Source organism: Anarhichas minor, unplaced genomic scaffold, assembly GCF_050575085.1.
Source record: "Anarhichas minor isolate MPS153535 unplaced genomic scaffold, ASM5057508v1 ptg000017l, whole genome shotgun sequence".
Lineage (NCBI taxonomy): Eukaryota > Metazoa > Chordata > Actinopteri > Perciformes > Anarhichadidae > Anarhichas > Anarhichas minor.
Genome location: NW_027466463.1, coordinates 10,585,756 through 10,596,009, shown reverse-complemented (window position 1 = coordinate 10,596,009; position 10,254 = coordinate 10,585,756). Strand labels below are relative to the sequence as shown.

Genomic DNA, 10,254 nt, shown 5'->3' with positions numbered 1-10,254 from the left:
AAGACAGTGGTATGCAAGCATGTCATTCAGCATCAGCATCAGCATTAGATTACAAAGAAATAAGGAGATCACTGAAGTAAAATCACACAGATTCCCATGGTCCAACAGTCAAAAGTTCAACACTGTTTTTATTTATTATAAATCAATACATTTTATATAAAAAAGGACAAAGGTGGTCTGAAATAAAATCATTGTAGATGTAAACCAAACAGATTAGGTTATGCCATCCTCTTACCACACTGGACCCATACCACAGACTCTTGATTAGCCAGCATAGTTAGCACTCATTCACTCATCCCAAAACGCCCTAGGCTATACTTAAAGATCATTCTACATTTTGGAAAAGGTTGGAAATTAAAATAATGTGGTTGACATCAATCTTTCTGCAAAGTGTTGCAAGTATAGCGACTAAGCATGCCATTGGTTTTTGTGCAATCCATTACAACCATCACCAGCAGCGGTCAACAATATTTGAGAAGTACGTATACATTTCTTTTTTGTATAGAAGTTCAAGGATGTGATGACTCTCAAACTCCTGACAGTAAACAATAAAAGCTTTGTGTGAAGCCCCTTGTAACGGTCCTGAATGTAATGCAGGTTTAGGCATCATCTGTTGAGAAATGACCAAGGCATATTGCTTTAGCTCATTTGTTGCGGTACAGACTTCCTAAAATGAGAAAAGCCAGCATCATTGTGTTGCACACACTTAACCGCTTCTTGAAAATAGGTGGACATGAAAATGGTAGATGCTCGAGGTCAAAAGGGAGCACAGCCCCTCGCTGCACCGGTAGCACTCAAAAACAACACTCCACACAGAAGAGAGGGTGGGTCCGTTACCATCAACTTGGAATTAGATGGATATTACAACGTTGTATTATCGTTAAAAACAAAATGCCCTTGTGACAGAATTGTAATCCATTACTGTGTTTGCCATGAAATTGCAGGCCAGCAGCTGTGAAGGCCAAACAAGTGCAACCAATTCATCTTCACAGCACTGCAAGATAAAAGCATACCATCTAACTAGATTAGGCCAATCAAGATGATTTCACTGACCCCTGACCCTTATGTTTACTCTCATGTTTTGATAGTAAAACAGGTTGCCAAAATGTCCCTTCTTTTTCTTATTAACTTTATCCTTGTACTAAACATATCAGCAGTGTTATCAAGTCAAAGTGAACCGTCTACATAATAATATTGTGGGGAAAAGGTAATGGCTTTCCCTCGCCTGTTTTTAAAACCAAGCTCCAACTCTGCTTGGTTATGGTCGGTAGATGGGAGGCTGAAATGGACCACATGTCCAATTACTCAAAACACACATGGGAGGAGAAAAAAAAAAGGTAAAATAATAACTTAAATAGAAGTGCTTAAAAATAACAGTTCTTAGAGCCCTTTCAGAAACCTAAAAAAAGGGTGCAAAGCAGGAATCCCACCCAGACAGAATAGGAGAACAAAATGAACAGCTGTAATGGTAATACTAATATTCATCCAATGATTCACAGATGTACAGTTCAGGTGTAGATCATATCATGCACGCCCTTATTTCTTGATTCCTGGTCAGTGGCCCCCCCACGTCTGTGAGCCGCGGCTTCCCTCTGTTTCAAGTCTGTCTGTGGTGGGGGAACACTCTGTCTCAGTACACCTCCCCTCTTCCTTCTTTGCAGTCAGTGCCTGTTCCTCCTCTCTTTTCCTGCGCTCCAACTCCCACTCCACGAAGGTGTCGAAGAGGCTGGGCCAGGCCTCGTCCTCGCTGTAGTTGCTCAGGTCCGGCCCAATAGCTTGGGTGAAGTTGAGGAACATGTTCCACGTGTCCCTTGAAATGCCCCGAATACTTGAGGGGTTCTCCGACAGGAAGTCCAGCCAGTGCTCCAAGATCGCGGGCGAGTTCTGGGTGAACACCAGGCGCCACAGGGCGATGGCGATTTCACGCTGCAGCGAGCGCTGGCCCTCATCAGCGTCCAGGCCAAACTGGAAGGTGAAGCGGTACAGGTCCTTGAAGTTCTCCTCGCCCCGGGCGTCCAGCATCATGACGGGGAAACGTGAGCAGATACCCTCGAGGCTGTCTGCCTGGATGGCCTTGCAGCCCTCAACAAACTCCTTCCTGGGGACACAAAGTAAACAAGAACAGACATCAGAGCGACAGTGGAGTGGACCATGATGAGGCCCAGCAAAGAACTTTTTAACAAAACTCAATCAGCAGCACCAGAGCTAACTAGTAGCTAAATTGACTAAGTGCTACAACAAAACAGTGTGAAGAAATGCAAACAAAAGGGCCATGTGTCTATAACAACTATCTGACTAACTCCTACAACAACTATCTATAACTTTGTCGTATGTATTTTCTCCGTTGACTATATTGTGCAGTTGTGTTTTATATATTGTACCTTTAAATATATTTTAAAGCTCAGTACTGGAGGAGGCAAACAGGCATTTAACTGTACAATGTAAAGATTTGTTGAGTATGTGACAAATAAAAACCTTGAAACATTGACAAACTTCAAGCAGATATACTTTGGTATTTGAGCACTGCAACAATATAGGCTTTCAAAGTCAAATGGAATATAAACAGCTTGGGTAAGCATTAGTTGACAATGAAACACGGTGGTAACCAGAGTGTGGTGTTGTCCAAAGCCTCTGATAGAAAAGTGCTGAGTTCAAAATCAGAGGGGGGAGGTGACAAGTGAACCGGCCAGCAGGCAGCTCTATTCATCTCAGACACTAACTGCAGTGGGAGTGCAGAGCAGGTATATATACACACGTGTGTGTGTGTGTGTGTGTGTGTGTGTGTGTGTGTGTGTGTGTGTAAAATAGTGGAGAGATGACGAGGATAGAAAGGTACACTAAAGGATCCCGGCCAGATTCATGGCATTACAGTTCATTCTATCCTCACCCGATGGGTGATTTGTCTGTTAATATCAAGTGCATAGCCAATTTATTACAGCTATAATATACTTTCTTCTTAAATGTAACAATTACTGACCGGTTTTAAAGTCCTCTAAATTTCTAAAAGCTTTTTTGCATTTATTCAAAATGTGTCATTTCATTGTTCATCAGCACTGACACCAGCAGCCACTGAAATGACTCAAAGTGACTAATCAAGTACACCGAGTCGTTCCTGTAGCTGTTACGCACAGAGAGAACAGGTTACAATAAACAAAGGCTGTGACGTGAATCTATCTAGTATGTAATCAATAATCACAAATGCCTTGATTGGCCCCAATCCCACATATTAATTTAAGGAAACCCTACAATGTTTTCACTTGGGGTAACACAGTTGATAGCATGTTGGAGTGGCCGGTTGGAGTCCCGCATGGAACACGTACGGTGTTTGTACTAGTACCCGGAGAGGTGCTCGTACATCTCGCAGGCACTGCCGAGATTCCCTTGAGCAAGGCAGCCAATCCTCTAACTGCTCGGGGGTTGCCTGACCATGACCTCATCACTCTAACATCTCTACACACTGCATTTCTATGGGTCATGCATGTGTGTATTTCGGTCTTGTGTGTGTAAAATTAAATTATGCGTGGAAACTTCCAGGAATCTCCCCCCGGGATAAATAAAGTAATAACCACCAGGCCACAATAAGCATTTCCAAATGTAATACCAAATGAATATATATATATATATATATATATATATATATATAGTAAGAGCATCCTGTTTGGTAATTAAATCAGGGCGAGCACTAATGAAACTATGTGTCAGTCATTTGGGATGAAGAAATATCTGACTCAAGATGTCCTGTTCTCACCTACAGCTAATAACTGTGGAGTGGTCATGCTAGTTCATCCTGATGAACAGATACCAGCAAACAACACACCCAATGTCCCAGAACTCCACCTTACCTTGTAAACTTGCACATGGTGGCTGCTTGAAACTTCCAGGCGAGAACAAGCACACGAAACTCTGCTGGGTCCACACACAGGTCATTGCAAAACATCTCCATGCCTTCCTCCAAGATAGCATCCTCCTGTTCATCCTTGTAGCAGTGGAACAGCTCATCGATGCGCAGCATCGACAGCCCGTCTCCATCCAGACACTCGTCCCTGCGTGGTTCCCCCATCACTGCAGGGATGACGGGCGTCTCCACCGTAACCTCCAAGGCCTTGGTGCCATTCGACAGATCGCTGGAGGCTTTGCTACACGGAGCACCGGGCTCTTCTTTGTGGCCGCCACCAGCACTGCCTCCTTTCTTGTGGTGGGACTTGGAGCCGCTCTCCTTGTCTCCACTCTTACTGCCGAGCGAGGACGTCGGATTCTTACACTTGGTGACACATTGACCCATGTCTCCCTCCCTCCCTGGTCCCTCGTCTGTCTTTCCTCCTCACCTTCAGTCCCCGTCCGAGCCACCTAGACGCCTCTTCTCTGGCCCGGCGAGACGTCTCAACATACCCTCAGGCCTGAGGTGAAGAACAATTGAAAAATGTTAATTGTCGTAGAGTGCGGCTCTAGACTGAGTCAGCCTTGCTCAGAATCAAAAGGCAAGGATCCACATTTCTGTCGCTATTTGTAGAACAAACTCTAAGCACAAGGATTTGTGAGCATTGAAGGTCAGGAAGTTACGCTACCTGTGCCAAATCTGCCCCGATTCACTGCCAGACTTAAAAACCCTAAAAAGTGAAGACCAGAGAAAACAACAGTCTATATGTATGCATGCATCCAATGCTTACAGTGTTGATTACCATAGAAACCTCTACAAAAGAAAAAAACATTACAGGTAACCCCATAAAACTTACTGAATTGGTTTTGTGTTAAACAGAGCCACTAAAAAACGTTAGGTTTTCCTTTGTGACACCAAAGGTCCATCCATTTAAAGGCAATTAAAATATACCTAAATGTGTATAACTTGAACTTATTATGTTAGCTTTGTTGTGTTTCATTTCATGATAATCCTATATACCATTTCCACATAAATGACGTATTTATCTTGGTATCAGGAGACAGTCTGACAGAGACAGTTTTACCAGGTTCTTCAATAGGCAGTACATGCAGTGTTGCTGTCTTCCTACATCCCAGCAGTAATGGCAGCAGATTAAAAAAAAATGCAATCATGAAATGATTTCTAAAATAGGCAAGACTGTGGAGCTACTCTGGTTGCCAATGAAAACGGCAAAACTATTTGAAAGACATTTTACAGCAATCATTTAACGTGATGGTTCCCAACCTTCCGCAGTGAGAAAAATTCAACGCGAGGCTGTTTCGTGAGGTTAAAATAAACATGATTACTTGGTCATGTGTGTCCCTTTCCAGGTTTTCACAGGCTTTTAAAAGAGAGTATATATGTGCATGGAAAAGAAAAGGGGAATAACGCCACACTGAAAAGTAACATCACTATGGGGACTCACATGTTGCCACAGTACTAACTACGGTTGTGATTGGCAAGAAAAATAACTTTGGAGAGGAAGATGAAAATCTGATTAGTGACCGAAGTGCATATAAACTGGGGTTCAGAGTAATCAAACTAACGCAATGTGTAAAAGCATTATCTCTTTTCTACCTACCCCATTTCTCACAAAGCAGCATGACTTCATGTGTACGTCAATGCAATTAACCAGTCAGCTGTAACATCTGCTCACATAAAATGTGTGAGTTGATCAGGTGTTCGATAACTAACAAAAAAGTAGCTGGGAGTTACTTACAGACAATCCCTCTGCAGGCATTGAGCACAGATCAAAGCGTCTTTCTACTCTGCTCCATCATTGTGAGCTTGACATCCGCACTGCTGAAAAGACACATAATCTTGTCATCATAAGCAGAAAGCGATAGCTCATCACTCCCAATGCTGCAGGACTATTTTTGTCAACATCCTATGAATATGTCATTTGAGCACAACAAAGCAGTTTGCCTCATTGCAGGAATGTTCAATTACTGATGTATAACTACAAAGACGGTGGTATAAGAGGCTAATGCATCTCTGGATGAGCATCTGTAGGTGTCCAGTGAGAGACCTGAGAGACAGGCTTTGTCCTGAATGTGATTCAACTCATGAGCACATGTTGTAAAAATACACAACTTCGACTTACTTTTGAAAACAACTTTTGCTGTCTGTGGTTATTACTGGTCTTACAAAGCCTCGATTATTGTTCTAACGTTAACAATGAAAATGTATTCAGCAAATCGACTGTACTGATCACTGAACTGGGCATGTCGAGGCAAATCTCTCACTGGCACACTCTGGCTAACTCCACCTACCGAACATATGATGGACGTCTGAAGCCTCACTTGGTTATTAGAATGTTTTAAATACAATCTGCACGCTATGGTAGCCAAACTGTTAACGTCAAGTTATCAGCCATTATTTTTAACGAAGCTAACTAGATCCTAAAACTGTGAGACAACAAAGTTGAGCTCCAGTTCGCGTGATATTTGCACCGCTGGTGTCAATGCACAGAACTGTCCTCCACTAACGTGAGCTAGCATTAACGTTATTTTTACCACGTTATGATGGCGAGCATAAACAGGATCAAGTGGGCTTAACAGCACATGCACAAGCACAACACTTACAAATGCCATGTAAACAGTGTTTGGATAACCGTTAACACCTGGCATTTCCATCTGTTCACTTATTCAGATGGTACTTGTGTCAAAGCTGTTATTGATTGGCGAGACATCGCCGCCACCGGGCCATTTAATGCTAACGTTACATCAACAACTGCCTGGCCCTGACGACGTCGCCACAGCTAGCTAGCATCAGCTCGGTCCACTAAAAGTTAGCTATCGGCTAAGCTAGGTCTTCCGATTAAGACGCCGAGAAACGCCACAGTTAACATCGTACACAAACTTACCTTTTTGGGAAACTGTATCATCTGGAATTGGATGAACATCACGTCAGGGTCGCCGGTACAAATTAAGTGGTAAGTAAGTTGGGCAATTTAGCGTACACGACCAGAAACGAACTGAGGCAAACTCGTCGCGTTAACTCAGAATGCTAGCTAACTAGCTGGCAGCTGAGAGAAACTTCCTCATCAGTATCGTATTCATCTCCGCTTTTAAAAAGAAAATAGGTGAAACGCTAGCAACCAGGTGGTACTTTTTAATCCATTCTGAATTACGTTCGCTCTTTAGAGTGAGTTAAAGGACCACCTCGGACCAAAGCAGTCCATTTCTTTGTGCTTCCCCCTTTTAGTCACTGAGTGTAGCTACACAGTGGGCATTCTCCTGCATCACTTCCTCCCTGACTACGAGCAGCCAACAGCTGATCTTCATCGCGGCAATGGCAACGACAAGATATTTTTAATTTTAACAAAATAATCTGCTGAAACATCCTGGAAATATATAGAATAAATGTGAATACTGCATCACACACAGAAGGCTAGATTGCCTCGAAATCAATTAACGTAACTCGGGTGCGTGTTTTGTTGACATTTTACACAACCTTTAAGAGAATAATATAGAACGTGTGAAAAAGCTTATAACTCGTATACAATTGCTACAACCGTGCCTATAAATAATTAACTGTAGAGATGGTGCTACTACTTTAAATTAGCAAAACATCTCCAACTTTATCTAAGATTATCCTCATGTTTTTTTTTCTTTGCAGCCTTTAAAAACCAGTCTGGGGAAGACGTCATCACCATGCGACATGTGTGTTTTTTCTTGCCTCTTCTCCAGACAGTCGGTAGGTCAAAGTTTGTAATATTAAATACATTGAAAAACATATTGAGCGATAACGTACATCGTTAATGTGAAGAGCACTCGTGTCGCTATTAATTTCACCTCCGTTCGTTTAGGTGTCTTATGACTTACTGTCAGGGGAAAGCTACGTTAGCATCACTTTAGCTCCATGTTGACAAGTGATGCTAAAGTATTGAGCTCCATACACAGAGAACTCGGTAACAGGTTTTGTGACGCCACTGTTCATTTCCAACTCAAACTACCTAATCGTGCAGGTAACCGCTGCCTGTGAGCCCCGATGACGGCCTCCACTCGCAGGACGGTGTTGTCACTGTACATGCGGGTGTTTCGCATCGCCCGCAGCTGGCAGGCGCAGAGTGGAGTTACGAGTGACGCAGAGACTGAGAGAAAATACATTCTCCAGGAGGCCTGCACTCTGTTCAGACAGAACCAGCAGGTGTGAACAAACGGTGCGCTGATCTCAGAAATGAAGAAGCAGTAGTTTGTTTTTTTTTGGCACTTTGTATGACTCATTGATTTTTCTTCTCAGCTCACAGATCAAGAATCAATAAAAAGGTGTATAGAAGAATGTGAAGCAAGGATAGAAATGGGTAAGAGTGGAGAGATTCCACACATTTCCATACACAAGTCTTGACTAAAACTCATCCTACTCTGGTGAAGACCACAGTAATACCATTCTGTGCTTTCCATGTCTTCTATTTATCAGATGCCAGGAAAGAGCTGACTTTATAAACTACGTAGCATACTTCCACTTTGACACTCGACCTATAATAGTTCTATTACAGCAGGCCCAGTCTTATTTGTGGAGAAGGGTAACATCTAGCTAACAATGTTTGAAAAGCTTTATTTACCATTTAGTAAAGAGGCAATATTACCATGTTCAGCCCTTCCCCTTTTACAGGGATACCTTGACAAAAGTTCACATCCTGCCTTTGAAATGAGTAAATCAGGCAAAAGTGATACAATCGCTAATTAAAACACCACAGAAATCAATCACAAATTGAGAGAATCAGATGCTCCGTGTCGGACCATGCAGGGCTGCAGGATGGAAAGCTTTTTGGCTTTGGAAGAGTGAGTAACACTTATCATTATTTCCACAGGTTTACATTACAGGAACCCATATCCAAGGCCTGTAAGTAATAACCATTTATAAGACAAATTGGATAAGTTTCTCTCTGTGTTGTCGAGAGACTTCCTTCAATGACTTTGTTCCCTGACTGTCCCTGTAGACGTACCTACCACCGATGGGATTGGCCACTCAGAAAGGCAGGAAGCTGAAAGCACAGCAGCGCCTGAGGAAGCAGGCCAAGCCAGTATACTTGCAGTCACACGACGAGACCTGATGCTCGATATCTTCGCTCCTCGCCAACAGTTCAAGTTACCCTGGGCAGGAAACTAGAGTGCAGTCACTCGCTGATCTCATGGGCCGAGCTGTTGCAAGCACTCCCTGATGCGAGAACACCAGCCATTCATGAAAAAGCCATTTTTCACTGTCTGTTTTTTTTTCACTGCTTAAACATGAGTTCCTCAGTGTAGCTAAAGGCTGTCGGCTTCTGTTCAGCTCAGGAAGGCTGTCAGGGTGGAGTGACTTGTAATATAAGATCAAGTTGTATATTTTGTTTATTTTTCTGTGTAAAAAAATAAAATAATTATTTCACATTCTGTCACAACTGCTAAAACAATGTAATAAAGTTGTCTTCAAATCTTTTACTCTAGTTATACATTTGTGACTTGACATGAAGATTATTTGTAGTATCTAAGTAAGTTCTTTGAGACACTCAGCTATGACCATCTCTCTTTTCTAACATGAACTGTTTTTAGGAGCCAACCCCTTAATATTGGCCCCATTCCTCAGCTTGTCCATATAGGTAGCCGGTTTATTCACGCAGAAAATATGAAATAAACTCCAGGAATGTTGGCAACAGCACAGAGGAAGATAAGGAAAACAAGTCATCACTCATCTATAATTCTGAGCCCATTGTAGTGTATGCAGATGGTGTGCTTCCTATGCAGTTCAGAGTTTCTTCAGAAGGACTGTGTGAGGTAGACAGGAGGAAGTGCCCTTTATAGTACAGTACATTTTCATCTTAACAGATGTCCAAGCACTCGCAGTAATGATGATATGAGGCACAATTTACAAAGAGCTTTCCAGGAAGACACCGAAACAGGAACAGAGAGGGGCTGAAAAAACAGAAATGAAAGAAATGCGTTAACTTGGTGAGAGGCTAGTTAAAAGGTGGGAGGTAAAAATACTGTAAGTATAATGTAAGTTTATAACGTGTTGTGATTCAACATTTCTACTGTTGTATCTATCTGTTTGCTTTAAAAGGAAAGGGGGATAAATGCGTTAAACTGTATCAAAAGCCTCCATTGTTTTTTACCAATCTAACAAGAGATGTGACGGATTATTTTAAAACGTAATCATGTGTTTTTTGTTGGATCAATATACCACCGGCTGACCTGTTGGATGATCACCAACCTGGCATGCACCAACTGGTTGGAGGAAAGGCAGGAGTGTATTTCTTGATGTTATTTTGCCCTGGTAGATCCATGAACATAAGCTTTTAAAACTGTAACTCAGATGTTAACAGCTGTGCATTTCCAAGCCTCTGAACGTACACT

At 42.4% G+C, this 10,254-nt stretch overlaps 2 protein-coding genes across 8 annotated transcripts; one reads left to right on the top strand and one right to left on the bottom strand.

Moving 5' to 3' along the window:
• Positions 1 to 100: 100 nt before the first annotated feature.
• On the bottom strand, positions 101 to 7,946 carry dcun1d3 (defective in cullin neddylation 1 domain containing 3). Of its 4 annotated transcripts, none has more exons than XM_076093482.1 (5): positions 6,783 to 7,946; positions 5,637 to 5,719; positions 4,566 to 4,607; positions 3,843 to 4,397; positions 101 to 2,098 (listed from the first exon to the last, which is right to left on the bottom strand). In XM_076093482.1, the coding sequence occupies exons 4-5, from the start codon at positions 4,280 to 4,282 to the stop codon at positions 1,555 to 1,557; spliced, it is 984 nt and encodes a 327-aa protein (XP_075949597.1). In that variant the 5' UTR covers positions 4,283 to 4,397; positions 4,566 to 4,607; positions 5,637 to 5,719; positions 6,783 to 7,946; the 3' UTR covers positions 101 to 1,554. The 4 variants fall into 4 exon arrangements, with proteins under 4 accessions (XP_075949597.1, XP_075949598.1, XP_075949599.1 ...); XM_076093483.1 differs by having other exon boundaries at positions 5,637 to 5,716; XM_076093484.1 differs by lacking the exon at positions 5,637 to 5,719.
• lyrm1 (LYR motif containing 1) lies at positions 6,703 to 9,340 on the top strand. 4 transcript variants are annotated; one of them, XM_076093488.1, is made up of 6 exons: positions 6,703 to 6,851; positions 7,538 to 7,615; positions 7,887 to 8,068; positions 8,162 to 8,222; positions 8,733 to 8,764; positions 8,862 to 9,340. In XM_076093488.1, exons 3-6 carry the CDS (start codon positions 7,910 to 7,912, stop codon positions 8,973 to 8,975), a joined length of 366 nt encoding a protein of 121 aa, XP_075949603.1. In that variant the 5' UTR covers positions 6,703 to 6,851; positions 7,538 to 7,615; positions 7,887 to 7,909; the 3' UTR covers positions 8,976 to 9,340. The 4 variants fall into 4 exon arrangements, with proteins under 4 accessions (XP_075949603.1, XP_075949605.1, XP_075949602.1 ...); XM_076093487.1 differs by lacking the exon at positions 6,703 to 6,851 and adding an exon at positions 7,164 to 7,343; XM_076093489.1 differs by lacking the exon at positions 6,703 to 6,851 and adding an exon at positions 7,197 to 7,283.
• Positions 9,341 to 10,254: the final 914 nt, after the last annotated feature.

Bases quoted from the DNA above. Each gene is read 5' to 3' on its own strand.
- lyrm1 (XM_076093488.1), top strand. From the start codon at position 7,910: ATGACGGCCTCCACTCGCAGGACGGTGTTGTCACTGTACATGCGGGTG. The intron at 8,223-8,732 runs GTAAGAGTGGAG...TTATTTCCACAG, and splicing joins TGAAGCAAGGATAGAAATGG to GTTTACATTACAGGAACCCA. The intron at 8,765-8,861 runs GTAAGTAATAAC...CTGTCCCTGTAG, and splicing joins GGAACCCATATCCAAGGCCT to ACGTACCTACCACCGATGGG.
- dcun1d3 (XM_076093482.1), bottom strand. From the start codon at position 4,282: ATGGGTCAATGTGTCACCAAGTGTAAGAATCCGACGTCCTCGCTCGGC. The intron at 2,099-3,842 runs GTAAGGTGGAGT...TTGTGTCCCCAG, and splicing joins ACCATGTGCAAGTTTACAAG to GAAGGAGTTTGTTGAGGGCT.